Genomic DNA, 15,509 nt, shown 5'->3' on the forward strand with positions numbered 1-15,509 from the left:
GTTACAATCCACACAAGCTCTTCTGTTGACCAGAGGGACATTCCTGCAGACTTCACACTGGGCAAGGGGCCCTACAAGGGTGTCCCTACGTGAAACGCTGCCCCAAGGGTTAATTTTTTACACAAGCACAACCATGTAGTCTTTGTTTATGTAGTCTAATAACATTGAGTTTAATCTGTTATTGTCTGTAATGCATAGCCACTTTGTTGTAGATGTGTTTTCTCACTGCAGAACAGAGCAGGATCATGTGACTCACTCATTCTCCACTCCACCCATGTTGGAACTATGCCAGCAGTCTATTCGCTAATGAAGTTCCTCATTAGAATGCCAAGTAGTAGATGCCCTAGTTGATAGATACATTGTCCACTCAAGAAAATGTAGAACTTTCATAAGACATGTTTTAGAAAAGTTTAAACTTCTTATGAAAGTTCACCTGAATGGACTGTGTAAGCTGTGTGGTCACACAGCTTACACAGTGCACATGTACAGATTTAAAAGGACAGAGAAACCTTGGCCAGCAAGTGGCAGGTGTTACCTCTGCCAGGCCACAGTCATGAAGAGAGAGGCCTAGTTTGAGGAGAGACAGAGCTCAGGATCAGTTTTTCTTATGCACATTTCTCTACACTTTCAGTGATGCCTCCCCAGTATTTCTCTCTGGGACTATTAAATATATAGCTTTATGCCAGCATGGACTGACCATTATTTTATTATAAGTGCCATTATAACGTGCATTTTGTGTGACTTTGGTATGCCAGTGAATTACCATTCCTCTCTTTTCTCATTCTCCCTCAGCCTGCTCACAGACTCAAGGTATCATGTTTTTTCTCTGATTTCATACTATTTTTGGGGTGTATGGACTCCTGTTTATTTGTTACCTGTCACAAACATCTCTCCTCCACATGCGTTTGTCATTACTGTCAATATGAGCTTATCTGCATCTCTTACAGTATGTGTCATGCTTTCCATACATTAAGATTTGTATTTATTTTTTTTAAATTAATTTAACCATCATCCGGTACTGATTTATGTCAACACTACATCTATATAATAGGATAACGTGAGCTATCAACAGAAACTGAACATTAAAAATCAATGAAGCTGGGTGCAGTGCTTGCAGCCAAGGTGATAGGATATTATTGCCAGTAAATGTTTAATGATGCTTTATAACTTTATATCTTTATCTATATTTATATTTTTAAGTAGTGTGAGTGAAGCATGCACCTCAAGGTATTTTAATTCTTTTCATGAAAGTCATGAAAAACATAGGTAATACAAGTCAAAGGTAAATGAGACTGGAGTTTTCTATTAACTTAGATTATTGACTCGATAGATCTAATAGTCAACATTTACATATCAACAATTGGTAGTTCTGTCTTTTTATATTTCAAAGTGGAGAATCGTTGTTTCGGCATTTGTTTAGCAGAGGTTGTTCTCTGAGCTCTGAGCTGTGCTGCATGAGTCAGTTGGGGAAGACCAAAGTAGTTGAAGACAGATCCAATCTACTAAGATCAGCAGTAACATGAATCAATTACACGCTCGCAGAAAGATTTAAGGAACACTGTTTCATTGGTAGAAAACCAGAAGAGATCAATCAGAACAACACAGATCAGTAGTAAAACAGCATTAACAAAGACAGGCTTGGTTGCTGTGTTATAGACATTAGTGTGCTGCTGTTGAGTTTGCTGCTATTTATATACAGTGCAGTGCACCCACCCAGCCCTCTTATTTTTATCCTCAGTATGTATCCGTTTGGAGGGATCTCTGCGAGCATACAAACAAACAGGCTGCGGGCCGAGGGCATGGGCTCCAATGAGCAGGCGGTCCATTTCCTCAACCAGGACTATGAGGGGCTGAGGCAGGAGTGTCTGGAGAGTGGCTGCCTATTCGAGGACCCCTGCTTTCCTGCTGAGCCTCCTTCCCTGGGCTTTAAGGAGCTTGCCCCCTACTCCTCCAAAACCCAGGATGTGGAATGGATGAGGCCCACGGTGAGAGAACTCACAGGAGACAGTCAATGTAACTCTGGGTAGCTAATTATACACAGGTGTTACTATTATGTTATATTGGTTCATTAAAATCAATGTGATTCAAACCATACTGATACACATGATATACATACAGACTTACATTTACATTTACATTTATGGCATTTAGCAAACGCCTTTATCCAAAGCGATGTACAATAAAGCGACGTACGACTTGTTTGCAACCATTCACAGACACATACACAAACTGATACAGTACACACACACATGTGACTTCTCAACACAGAATATATTTAGCTGGAAATGGGAGAGGAAGTTTTTCATTGATTGTGATATTTTACAACTTTCGGAGTTTGTATCTTACATGATTGGCAGATCAGTGCTGTATTCCATTTACCCAGAATGCACTTCTGGTCAGTTGTATTCCCGGTCTAGATGACAGCAGGTCAGTCACACCCTTCTGCAGCTGCTGTTATGTCAGAGATGTGGGCCAGTATGGGACAAGCAGAGACATGGACCTCTCAGTCCACTAGAACAGGGCAGAGCAGCTGTCATCATCACTTCCTTCACATGAAACTTGTTTACATCTGTTGCTTCAAGCATTTGCTGAGTAACTGTAGAAAAGCCAGGGGGTAGCTAGCCGTGTGCCAGAAAAGCTATCTGCCGTCAGTTATAGATGTGTGGATAGTAGAGGCGTATTCATAATACATGCAAAGAAACTTCAGCATATTTTAAGTTAGATAATTTCATTTCAATTAGATTATTTGGGGTAATTTAGTTTGGCAATTGTTAGAGAAGCAATAGGAAAAAGACTAATAATGCCTATTTTTTTTCTGTTCACTACCGTTCTCTCATACAGTATGACTCTTGTACTAGTCTTAATCCTAACCTTACATTCCCTTTAGGAGCTGACAGATGACCCTCAGTTCATCCTGGGTGGAGCCACTAGAACAGACATCTGCCAGGGAGCACTGGGTGAGTTCTAGCTTATCTGCTAATACCCAGTCACTTGGCTAAAGAGCCCAGATTCTCTGCTAAGACTGCAATAACCCAGTCTAGTCCCTGACTTAATAAGAAGGTCTTACGAAACCAACCAGCCAGCCTACAGGTGTCTCTACTCTCATCTAGTCTAGGCGTGCTAGGCTGTCAAAGAGGTTCTGCAACTGGTCTGCATGTGTGTATTAATGTGAGAAGTCGGAGTATGCAGACGGTGTTGGATGTGACCTGAGGAGGCAATTGGCTTCTTACCAGGATCCAGGGCAAGCTCTGACCAGCCCAGCAAATTATGGTTGTTCACAGGGTGACAAATGATAATCCATAACACACAAAAGAATCCCAAAGAATATGTCCAATTTAAGAAAAGAAATCCTGATTTCCCCGATGGATCAGGCCCACATATGTGGTCAGTGGCAGCGTTCATACCAACCCCTACCTGGCACCACCCACCGACATCTTAACGATTTCGTCATCGCCACTTCTGCTCTGGGTTCTGGCCATCATATAAGATACTAGTTTCCACTCAATATTTACAACATGCTTTCACAAGATATTCTCATAATGTGGTCTTTTTAACTTTCCATCAACATACAGAAGCCCTAAAAGGCCATGATATTCCTACAAAACATTTTTTTTACCCTGTTTTCCCATGATCATTTTCTTTGTTTTCTCGAGATCTCTAGTTATTTATGTCATTATCTTGACATAACAAATGTTGTTTTCCCGAGATAATGGGATAATTTTCTCAAGACCTTGAGAAAACAAAAGTAATGGGCATGAAACATTAGCAATTCGCCAGCCACACTAAGACTTTAATACGTTTTCGTATTTGGCATTCAAAGTCCTCAGTAAAACGCTATATGTATGATATCAAATCAGTCTTTTTTTAAAAATAAATAAGGGCATTTCTGCTTTTATTGGGATAGACAGTAGAGATTGACAGGAAGGATGGGAGAGAGAGGAGGGATGACATGCAAGATAGATCGAGGGTCGGAATCAAACCGGGAACCTTGCGATTACATGGTAAGCGCATTAGTGTGCTACGCCACTAAGCGCCCCATCAAATCAGTCTTTTTTGCAGCTTTTCATAGTGCATACTGTGAAATAGGAATGTTCCTAACACAATCTCTCTCTCTCTTTCTCTCTCGCGCTCATACACACACACACACACACACACACACACACACACACACACACACACACACACACACACACACACACACACACACACTTTCTTTCTTTCAACCACTCCATTTCTCCCTTACTGTAGGTGACTGCTGGCTCTTAGCTGCCATAGCTTCCCTCACCCTGAATGAGAGGCTTCTCCACCGGGTTGTTCCTCATGGCCAGTCATTCCAGGATGACTATGCTGGAATTTTCCATTTTCAAGTATGACTAACAGTACACAGTCAATATCTCACAATGGGCCTCCCTTTCATAGAGATTGGCCAGGGATGATGGATATAGATTGTAAGGAAGCAATTAAATCAGTGTTTAGATCAAACAATCAATTACACTTCATTTGTATAGCAGCATTTGTAAAAGTAAAAACACAAGCCTGGCACACACTCCGTCAGTATATGAACATTCTTATAATAATTTATATATCTAGTTCAGACCCATACTACTAATATATAATACTGTCTATATCAGTCTTCAGGCCTGGTTTCGAGATATAGCTGATGTTTTGAGAGGAAGATGACCTCTTAATGTTTGACTCCTCTGTGTTACAGTTCTGGCAGTTTGGAGAGTGGGTGGACATTGTAATTGATGACAGGCTGCCGGTGAAAGATGGAGAGCTCATGTTTGTCCACTCTGCTGAGGGCAACGAGTTTTGGAGTGCTTTGCTTGAGAAAGCATATGCCAAGTATGTCATTAAAGACGTAGATAGTCCCATGTACCATACTATTTAGAGCTTGTTTTGTTATACCATAATAGTGTTGTGTGTATATTAATGACAATAAACACTCTCTTTGCCAAGAAGACAAGAGTTATATATGCATGTATCCCTTTGTCTGCTGGCAGGCTGAATGGTTCCTATGAAGCCCTGTCTGGGGGCAGCACCACTGAGGGGTTTGAGGACTTCACAGGTGGTGTGTCTGAGATGTATGAACTCCGCAAAGCTCCAAGAGACCTGTACAGAATCATCAGCAAAGCCCTGGACAGGGGCTCTCTGCTGGGCTGCTCCATTGACGTGAGTGGCCCTCCGCCTACATTTCAAACAACATGATGATAATCTTTCATTTAAGACAAAACTAAAATGAATTGAGATTTCAACCTATAAATCCCCCTGTTAGATTCAGTTGTTTTACCATGTGTTCATATGACTGTAGATCACCAGTGCTTTTGACATGGAGTCTGTGACATTCAAGAAGCTGGTGAAGGGCCACGCCTACTCACTCACTGGTCTGAAGCAGGTATGTTTGGGTTTGTGTATACTGTATATATGTGAATGTCTATTGTTTTTGTCTATGAGTCTGTGAGTGATTGAGATTTTCTCTACCGCTGTGGCAGGTAGACTACCAGGGCCAAATGGAGAGGCTGGTTCGTGTGCGTAACCCCTGGGGTCAAGTGGAATGGACTGGAGCCTGGAGCGACAAGTGAGCATGGGCCAATAAACTTAACACTGGTCTAAGATACCCTTAAAAATCAACACAAACTTCATTCTGAAATAATCAGACTAACGAAACAATTTACATTAACCCTAGAATTGCACATCCATTTGCTCACTATTTAAATTGCCTGGATAAACTCCTGTAGGGTAGTCTCTGTAGTAGACAGGCCCAGTTGCTTTTCTACTAACTTCTTGAGTATTTATTCATATTCCTTTGTCCAGTTCCCCTGAGTGGGATGAGATCGACCCATCTGAGAGAGAGGACCTGCATCTTCAGATGGAAGATGGAGAGTTTTGGTAAGATTGTGCTCCTGGAAATTCTCAGTATATTTTGACTGTTGAGAAATGTGAGATCAAAACATCCATATGTGTCTGAGAAACGGAATCTCCCCCATAGGATGTCCTTCCGGGAGTTCTTACGACAGTTTTCCCGTCTGGAGATCTGTAACCTAACTCCGGATGCTCTGAGTGAGGATGGCCTCAGCCACTGGAATACCATCAAGTTTCATGGCATGTGGAGAAGGGGCAGTACAGCCGGAGGCTGCAGGAACCACGCTAGTGAGTCACAGACACTATATAGCAGACAGTATCACATAGCAAAGATGACATTTACATCACTTGTGACATTTATTAGATTCTAAATCAGACATAACAGTGACACATGCTGGATAACACATGTATTGCAGATACAGGATTACCTCAGGAATACATACAGTATAGTAAATACTTTGTTGAACAGGATGCAAAAACTAATTGATTCTTTCCTTGCAGACACATTTTGGATCAACCCCCAGTATAAGATCACACTGCTGGAGGAGGATGATGACCCAGAGGATGATGAGGTGGCCTGCAGCTTCCTGGTGGCTCTCATGCAGAAGGACCGGCGGAGATACCGGCGCCAAGGCCAGGACATGCACACCATCGGCTTCGCTATCTATGAGGTGAGTGCAGAGCCCTGACCACTGCCACTGACTGGCTCATACACACACCTTTTATCTGCACTGTTGAATGACAGGGCCTTGATCATGCAAACAAAGCTCTGACTGTATACTGGTATTACTACTGAGCTACAAAGCACTGACCATTCAACTTAATCAAAGTTATATTGTAATCAACACTATAACAAAGGTATTGGAGGAGCAATTTTTTCTGTTAATTCATTTCATGTTCATGTTTTTGAGCTGACTTTTTTCTCTCAATTTTGTCTTCTCTTTGTGCAGATTCCAGAAGAGGTAATGGGCCCATCCAAATGAAAAGATTGTACCACAACTTCATGTTTAGATTCATGCATGGTTATATTTTCTGTTTTTATTCAGTGCCACTGATTTACCTAACTACATTTAGCTGAGCTTCAATCTACACTTAGAAAAAAGGTTCTTAGGTTGTCCCTGTGAGATGTAGAACCCTTTCCACAGAGGGTTCTACATTGAACCCAAAAGGTTTCTGCCTGTCTCTACTGTGTTTCCCCTGCGCTCTGCAGTACAGGGGCTGCCAGAATGTACACCTGAAGAAAAGCTTTTTTCTGACACATTCATCATGTGCTCGCTCTGAGACCTTCATCAACCTGCGGGAAGTGAGTACCCGTCTCCGCTTGCCCCCAGGAGAGTACCTCATCGTCCCCTCTACCTTCGAGCCCAGCCAGGAAGCCGACTTTGTCCTCAGAGTCTTCACTGAGAAGCAGTCAGAAACAGAGTGAGTGTGCCTGTTAGTGTATTATTATGCATGTGATATTGTGAGCGTGTGTGTCTGTGAGTTAATTTGTACATGTCTATGTGAGTATGTGTGTGTGTAAGTGGCAAGTAAATTGTGATGGTTTTCTCATTTCAGAGAGCTAGATGATGAGATTTCAGCAGACTTGGAGGATGAGGTTGGTTGTCTGAACACCTGTAGTCGCTGCCATTACTAGGAGACACTATTTCACAAATGGTGACAATATTTCACAAATGGTGAATACTGAACCTCACATGTTCAGTTTGCCTGTTTCTTTACAGGATGATATAACTGAAGATGACATTGATGACTCTTTCAAGTCCATGTTTGCTCAGTTAGCGGGAGAGGTAGGTAGGTCTCCAAACACAGGTCAAATCAACAACCATGCATTTACTAATTACAGTAATTGTATATTATTTTCTATCTTTGTCATTGTTCCCCAAGCTAACTTTTCTAGACCAACTTATTCTTGGTGTCTTGTGTTTAAGGATATGGAGATTTCTGTTCATGAGCTTAGGACCATCCTGAACAGAGTGATTTCTAGACGTGAGTACAGTGTATTCCATTGTTTTGAAATAAGCCCACTATCAAGGTCTCTCTGTCGTTTTTAATAGACAATACAATTTATTACGGGTCGTTAGTGGCATTGAAAAGCAGTGGACCTTTGGTATAAGCGTAAAGTCAGTGACCGTATGAGATGGAGCCTTGTACAGTAGGTGCTGTTCATAAGACTGTTCATCATGGCTGTTTTTCAGACAAAGATTTGAAGACTGATGGCTTCAGTATGGAATCCTGTCGGACCATGGTCAACCTCATGGATGTATCTTTTTTTTGCTATGAGTCATTAATTGGTGGATAACAACTGATTAACTCCAGTCCACGTAGCCACACTTGCACTATATGCATGTTAATAACTCCCCTTTATTACAATCCTTAACTCAATGACCACCCAGAAAGATGGCAGTGCCCGTCTGGGCCTGGTGGAGTTTCAGATCCTCTGGAACAAGATCAGAAAGTGGCTGGTAGGTGCTATTTTTCACTGCATAATGTAACGTAATGTAATGTTTACTGACTTCTATGTGCATAACTGTATCTTTCTTATGTCTTAAGGTGATCTTTAGACAATTTGATCTAGATAAGTCAGGGGCCATGAGCTCCTATGAGATGCGTCTAGCTGTGGAGTCAGCAGGTATAGTGCTCTTTAAAAGTGAGCTCATCTCACACACACACACACACACACACACACACACACACACAAAAACATACCAAACACACACACACAGAATTTATAATTGCAATTCGGACAGACTGAACTAATATTGCAGTCACTTTAGCATTCTGAAAGCAATTGCACCTTTCCTGTCCCACTGAAGATTCTCTCATCTACAGGCTTTAAACTCAACAACAGGCTGAACCAGATCCTGGTGGCCCGATACGCAGAGAATGAGGTTATTGACTTCGACAACTTCATCTGCTGCCTGGTCAAGCTAGAAACCATGTTTAGTAAGTCCTGTTGAGCTTTGTGGGTAGATGCATAATTAATGTGCACATAATTATGTCAAACCATGTCATACTGTATATCTCAATGTAAACATACTGTCCTTACTTTTTTTATAGGATCTTTCCAGCAGCTAGACAGAGAAGGGACAGGAGAGGCTGAAATGAATATCACTGAGGTGGGTGCTATATCATACAGTGCATTTGAACAGGTGGTGTGGATTTTAGCAGTCTGTGGTGTAACTACTCTCTGTCAATCTTTTTCTCTCTGTGTCGTCCTCCCTTGTTAGTGGTTGTATATGACCATGTGTGGTTGAAGAGGACCTTTCTCCCAGGAGAGGGACTAATAGAAAAGCCAATGTGCCCTGCTGAGTGCCTCGTCCCTGGAGCCATAAAGACCCATACCAATAGTGTCTTGTTGGTTACACAGTCCCTCAGAAACCTCACCTCATCTCATTATACCCCATATAGCAGAGAGAGTATTGCAGGGTGATGCCTGACCAAGCTAAATACCCCATGCTACTTTTAACCTATGCACAATTATGGAATGGTTTGATAAAAAAAGCTACTGTAGTCACTGTGGAGTCAGTCTCATGTCCTCTGCATGTAAACAGCATGGGTCAAAGCATGAAGCATCAGTATGGCTGTAGGTAATGTGTCTTTTTTATCACATTGATGTCTCTTGAGAGAAAACAATTATAGTTTTTTGTTGTTGTGGTATTTGCATGTGAATTGATTCACGAAGAACCAACCTTTAGCCATCTCGGGTGTTACGTAGTGAACATATTTCACAGTACAGTAGATTGTCTTATTAAGGCCACTGTGTCTCTCACACTGTTGTTTTATTTTTATTCTATGTCTCTTCATTGCAGTGCTTTGACAAATATCAGTGAAGTCTTATTTCCATAAAGATTGTGTTTAATCAAATTCAGGTGTATGAAATTGAATTTTCAACCACATGGACACTGTAACCACAATCAGTTAGTGTACCATTTCTGAGACAATAATTATATATAGATGGCAGTAGTGAACTGGTCTCTAATATGTTGTGTGCTATAGTACTTTTATCATGTTACATCTGGTTCATAGAAGTATAATTTACTGAATTAAACAATAGATGCATTACAAAACAAAGCATATTTTTATTCGATAAAACATATAATACTCCATCAGGCTGGTGGAATGGGATGACTAGCCAAGGCTAAAGGAGGCTGTGAGTGACATCACTATGTACATAAAAGTGAGTGCATCCCAGGCTTGATTTAACACAATGCACGCTGAATGATTGCATAGATTTGCTTTAGGAAAGTTAGTTAGTTCTGAATGTATGGTGTGCCTTCAATAAATCAAATCCTGTGATTTCTGAAATCTTTATAATGTTTAAGAATTTGAATGGTTTATACAACGTGTTCTGTGTCAAGACCTTCCAGACAGAACTTAACAATAATATTGTGCTAAATCTAGCACAATATGAAATCAAATAATAATAAAAACAATAATAGCATGCAAAATTATGTAAACATGTTTGTACTTTTAAAAAAAAAAGAGAGAAAAAAAACACACTGAGAAACATACACTTGACCCACATAATTGTTATAAAAGTAGAACAGGTCCTGATGGTAGCAGGTATGAAAGGTTATATTTATTGTTACCACAGAGAGGCCTCCTTAAACTCTGGTCTACTGAATGTTGCTTCATGAAAGCCACTGTCAGCATTTCTGAGTCTGGAAAAAACCTTAATCCACACATGAAAATGTTGTCACAAGGCTACAATAGAAATGAAATAGGTACATTTATTTGGCAAAATTAAACAAACAGCCAAGGAATTACATAAAACACAAAGCAAAGATGATCACAATCCTTACTGAATCCTATCTGTGAAGGTTACAGGCTGTGCTGAGTATTTAAGGCCAAGATCATTGATCACAGATCTATGAGGGCTGTTGAATTTGGGTTGACAATAACTTATTTTTATTAAACAAGGACAATGTACAGTGCAATAACAAACATCCATTTGGAAAAATTATGTAGAAGTTAATTTGACTTGTTTTATTAAATCAAACAACCACAACATGACAGTAGAGAAAGTGTCTTTGATAAACCTAACCCTAATTCACACTACAGAGCCGAACCAAGCTGAGCTGTACTCGTCTGGCCTGGTTACTCATCCACCATAGTTGCCTAAACAGGGCTGGAAAGGACAATGTAAAAGGAAAATACCTGAGTCAGCACAGTATGGTTTGGTCAGCCCTGTAGTGTCTAAAGCCCAATAGGGCCTAGGCATTGTTACCAATACCATGAACAGATAAGTGGAAGGGCTTGATCCTGTGTAGGACATAATTTCATCACAAGTAGATTTTAGCGAGGGAACTATAACTGAATGCCTGCTGTTACTATACAAATCTGTTGGCAATGGCCAACAGTTTGGAATAGTCTCCCTCCATTTTACGCAAGTGTGTAGGTAGAGGCACCTTAATTCTAGTTCCTGTAGGGTTGCCATTGTCTTCTATCAGTACAACATTGTTAGAGTCAAAGCGTGGATTCATTCGTGCTCCAGGCATCTTGTGTCCAACAATAAGTGCCTTCTTCTTTTGTCCTTTGATGGCAAGTAAGACTCTGTCACCCACTTTGCCAACCCCATTCTTTGTGTACACATGGATGACTCTTGGAGCACGATGGTATGGAGTGGTCCCAAGAGGGCTGTTATCAACAACACGTACTCTGGTCATTTTTTGAATGGCAGCTGCAGCTGCTGACACACTGTGAGAGAGTGAGAGAGGGGATCATGCTTTGCATTAATTCGAGGAATAATTGGTCAACACACAACTCTTTCAAAGTAAATGAACAGAAAAGACTACCGAAGATGTGTAAAACCAGAGCTTTCTTTGATTTTGCAGTTACTCTGATTTTGAAATTACCTTGTAGATACATTGCCAAAAGTGTGACTTGTAAATTAGCTACATCATAAAAGTAGTATTCGATGTGTTAAATGTTAAACACACCCACAATATAATGGAAATGGAAATAAAAATGCATGCTAGTGTGAAAGTGTAAATGGTCACCTAAAAACCCTCTGTTGCGTTAGTGAGGAAAGCCCGGCGAGGAACCCACAGAAGGATCTTGAAAGAAGAGCCATTGCTGCCGACCTAACGAGAAAAATAACAGTTAGTTAGAGTAGCCCCATATACATTAACATTTAGTATTGTTCACTGGAAATAGCTACATAGATAGGAAACTAGAGTTCTGTAATTTGCTGTGTGATATCACCACACATCACGGCTACGTGATAGTCTCGTTGCAGGGCTATATCAGGTCTCATGTTACAGCATGAAGTTCACTGTACACGTAACGTAAGAGAACATAGTAGTCTCTAAGTTATACTATATCATAGGTCGTGAATATATTCTAACTTCGTAGTTGTAAAAATTATATCATTCGACTAAGCAAGCAAGCTAGTTAGCTAGCTACAGTACCTTTCATACATACACGGTGCCAATGTCAAAAAAGCGTCACTAGAAAGCGACTTCAGTTTACCCCGTCGTCATCGTGGCTGAGTCTCAAAACTATTTTCTTGATTCCTCTCCTACGCTCTCATCAAAACGAATAGGAAAATAATAACCGAGGTTCCTATAATTAATTGTATACTTTATGTGTATACCGCATTGGATTCATTCCCTCGGACCTACTCCTTATATGCGTTTTGAGAAGGAGGCGAGGAATCCTGAAAATACTTTTGAGATTCGGCCCATGTTTAATTTCACTCTATTTACCAAGTGTGAAAGTTAAGTAGGAAGCCACAATACATCGTGTGTGTATATATATATATATATATATATATATATATATATATTATGTTCGTATATTAGGTGATACTTTTGTTTATACAATAAAAAAGCACAAAAGGAAAAATAAAATATCACACGTTAGTCTAACGTCATAACAACGCGCTGGATTTGGGGAAATAGAAATAGAAACGTAGAATCGACACTACCAGCCTTTTCACTCAAAACATGATACTGTATCTGTTCTATGTACTACTTTTCTATGTGTTTCGTACACCCTGTTACATTTTACGCCCCTCGTCAAACTCCACTCTGCCTGGTCGGGCTGGTTGGAAGTCTAACCGGCTGCTAAGCCTCTTAATCGTGTTTTTGGCACAGCGCACAACCAGGGAGTGAGTGTGTTTGATTTCTGTGTTGAGCACCATCATTCAATCGGTGGATAAAAACATCATCCAAGGCTTTTGTTATCAGGTAAGTTTACTGATCGTGTCCTGCGTGTGATATCCTCCCTTGTCTGGAAGAACATACAGTCTCGCACTGCGTTTTAGCTAGCTAGTTGGTAACCATCGCTGCTGTGCAGTCGTGAATCACCATCATCATCACGGCTGGATAGCTAGCTGCTAGCGTCGCCAAAACCGTCTCTGGCGTAGCTATCTTAGTTATAACACACACCAAATAACACGTTTATAATAAAGCATCAGCGTACTAAATTGACAGCTAGCTAGCTAAGAGTAACCGTTAGTGTTAGGCATGTCTGACGTGGATCGCTAGCTAGCCACAACGTAATCTGACTAGCCTATAAACAAGCTACACAGAAGCATCTCCTACTGTCTAGCTTGCTCCTGTCCTTTGTGCTGTAGCTAGCTAACTAGCTGTAAGGCTATATTTTTGGCAAATCATGTTCCAACGTTTGTCAGCTCAGTCAAGCCAAGAGCGAACATGTGTCATGAAGCTACAGTTTGAATGCATAGATAGTGCCAATGCCATCGTCGATGACCCGAATTATCATGATGTAGCATATGAAATATATTAGTCTACAGGCCAGTGTGCTGAAAATAATCCGTAACTAGATTAGTGTTGATGGCTAATAACAAACAGATGATCTACTAGACAAGAGTTTACCCGTCTCAGAAATCTGCTGTCATTACTCTGTCATAGGCCTAACAACATATTTTTGAGACTGGCAGACTATGCTAAGGCATGATGCTGGAGTGAGGGAGACTTCGGTATGGGGTGTCCTGTAAAGCGTTCTCAGTGAAACCTGTACTCCTTGACTACAAGAACATGAGATGGCTCCCTCCTTTTTCATTTTGTATTCATGAAGAACCAAACCCCACTTGGGTTAGTGACAGGCTTTGGTGAAATATTGATGTGCTTAATTCCGTTTCCGAAAAAGTAGATGTTAGATATACATACTCATGTTATAGCTATTTATTCATGAAACCCACCTGTTTCTCTCCAGCACATTAGTTGGACATACAGCCTTTCTCTAAACAGAATCCCTCTGTGAGGGAACCACTATTTTCTGCCTATGTTCTGCTTTCATAATATCATAACAGTTGATGAAGCTTGTGCTGAAGATTTTATCAGGTTGCTGAACAATACAGTGCTCAATGTTTCCCTCTCCTCTGTTGCCCCAATAATGCTTGTTTACATCAATTCTATACACCATTGTGTAATGGTAGACAGCTGTGAAACTGGTGGAAATTGTGGGTCCATTTAGAGATTTCCACCAGGAGGTCATATTAATCTGCCCTTTTTTTAGCTTAGTCAAAAAAGTAAACAGGGTTGGTTACACAGTAGTGTTAACACAATGTAGAGCCCCTTTATGCAGGGATTTCCACTGTGTTGTTAAGTAACTCGATCGCTGTTTTAGTTTCTTAGGGGTTTATGGCGGTGCATCCACTGATTTTCACTGAGGCCTAACAGGATTAGGTGTGAAAGTTGAATGGCCAAAATGTTCTTCTTTTTATTTTCATCATGGGTAGCACAGTGTCCACTGTTGCTTGCTTTTCTCCAATCTTTTGTGAAAATGTACTTATTCAACAGATATTAGGCTTAGGCTACCTGAATAGACATCACTGGTTGCTGTATTTAGATTTGCCAGAGAAAGTCCTGGAAAGCAGCAAGTTATATTGCTCTCTCAGAACAGTGAACCACTCTGTCAGGTGTTTATTGATTTATTTATTATTCAGACTGTTGACAGAACGCATTTTAGTCTTGTTTTAACCCGACCTAACCTGATTTCAACCAGCTCCTCATGATCTCATCAAAAGTCTGGCTAGCTTTGTTCTGGATTGTGTTTAGGTTTTATTTTGCCATGTCTGATAGTAAAGGATGGATCACTGGCTCCTTTGAGACCAGATTCCTCTGATTGCAGGTAGATTGGGCGGTACCATGACATTGTCATAATCCTGTGCTACTTAAGGCTTAGGCCCAGGCTTTGTGCAGCAATATCGGTGTCAATGACTGACAGGCTACGACCCGCAAGACCAGTAGCTTCCACTGAAGCCTATTTAAGATTGTCATCAAAGACATATATGTCTCTTTCTTATCTAAAGAATTTTAAGCCAACTTATGGTAACTAAATGTTGTCGAACAAGACACTTGTATGGTTGTACTCATGTCAAGGGATATTAATGGTTTAACTGGAACATGAGGCATCTTTGCTTATTCTGTTGAAACTTTAAAGATCCCCTCCAGTCAACATTTTAAGATGAAAATCCATGTTCTGGGTATAAATATATCAATATACAAACATTTGTCAGAAATAAGCAATTTTGTATTTAGAACCAAAGTCAGAATTCGTATCAAGTTATGTCCTTTTGATCACATGCAATCTGACGCCATTGAGGTGAGTTCTCCGCCCGCCCTGTCCAACCTTTTTTGGAAACCGGTAACACCCCCCTCAAATAGAAGTTTGTAATG

The 15,509-nt window shown here is 40.6% G+C and overlaps 3 protein-coding genes across 4 annotated transcripts in view; 2 read left to right on the forward strand and 1 right to left on the reverse strand.

The window, feature by feature from the left end:
• capn1a (calpain 1, (mu/I) large subunit a) overlaps window positions 1-9,933 on the forward strand; it is a 10,651-nt gene extending 718 nt beyond the window's left edge. The window contains exons 2-23 of the mRNA XM_083695780.1: window positions 793-810; window positions 1,739-1,985; window positions 2,888-2,957; window positions 4,249-4,367; window positions 4,712-4,845; window positions 5,004-5,172; window positions 5,312-5,395; window positions 5,493-5,578; window positions 5,815-5,889; window positions 5,990-6,150; window positions 6,364-6,533; window positions 6,813-6,824; window positions 7,073-7,284; window positions 7,420-7,459; window positions 7,584-7,649; window positions 7,791-7,848; window positions 8,058-8,122; window positions 8,256-8,324; window positions 8,413-8,491; window positions 8,692-8,805; window positions 8,920-8,978; window positions 9,090-9,933. Of these exons, the coding sequence (XP_083551906.1) occupies window positions 1,740-1,985; window positions 2,888-2,957; window positions 4,249-4,367; window positions 4,712-4,845; window positions 5,004-5,172; window positions 5,312-5,395; window positions 5,493-5,578; window positions 5,815-5,889; window positions 5,990-6,150; window positions 6,364-6,533; window positions 6,813-6,824; window positions 7,073-7,284; window positions 7,420-7,459; window positions 7,584-7,649; window positions 7,791-7,848; window positions 8,058-8,122; window positions 8,256-8,324; window positions 8,413-8,491; window positions 8,692-8,805; window positions 8,920-8,978; window positions 9,090-9,116 (2,115 nt within the window). The 5' untranslated portion in view covers window positions 793-810; window position 1,739 and the 3' untranslated portion in view covers window positions 9,117-9,933. The remainder of the gene's footprint in view (window positions 1-792; window positions 811-1,738; window positions 1,986-2,887; window positions 2,958-4,248; window positions 4,368-4,711; window positions 4,846-5,003; window positions 5,173-5,311; window positions 5,396-5,492; window positions 5,579-5,814; window positions 5,890-5,989; window positions 6,151-6,363; window positions 6,534-6,812; window positions 6,825-7,072; window positions 7,285-7,419; window positions 7,460-7,583; window positions 7,650-7,790; window positions 7,849-8,057; window positions 8,123-8,255; window positions 8,325-8,412; window positions 8,492-8,691; window positions 8,806-8,919; window positions 8,979-9,089) is intronic.
• On the reverse strand, window positions 9,130-12,290 carry mrpl14 (mitochondrial ribosomal protein L14). Its single transcript, XM_083695782.1, has 3 exons — window positions 12,273-12,290; window positions 11,862-11,945; window positions 9,130-11,559 (listed from the first exon to the last, which is right to left on the reverse strand). The coding sequence occupies exons 1-3, from the start codon at window positions 12,281-12,283 to the stop codon at window positions 11,193-11,195; spliced, it is 462 nt and encodes a 153-aa protein (XP_083551908.1). The 5' UTR covers window positions 12,284-12,290; the 3' UTR covers window positions 9,130-11,192.
• A 622-nt stretch (window positions 12,291-12,912) lies between these two features.
• Window positions 12,913-15,509, forward strand: part of LOC310823007 (CSC1-like protein 2) — a 32,533-nt gene continuing 29,936 nt past the window's right edge. For both annotated transcript variants that reach the window (XM_083695649.1, XM_083695650.1), the window contains exon 1: window positions 12,913-13,052. The gene's annotated coding sequence lies outside the window, so the exon portion shown is untranslated. The remainder of the gene's footprint in view (window positions 13,053-15,509) is intronic.

Source organism: Argentina silus, assembly GCF_951799395.1.
Source record: "Argentina silus genome assembly, chromosome: X".
In the NCBI taxonomy this organism is placed as follows: Eukaryota; Metazoa; Chordata; class Actinopteri; order Argentiniformes; family Argentinidae; genus Argentina; species Argentina silus.

Coding starts and splice junctions, on each gene's coding strand:
- mrpl14 (XM_083695782.1), bottom strand. Junction 11,560..11,861: donor ACGCAACAGAGGGTTTTTAG/GTGACCATTTAC, acceptor ACTCTCTCACAG/TGTGTCAGCAGCTGCAGCTG.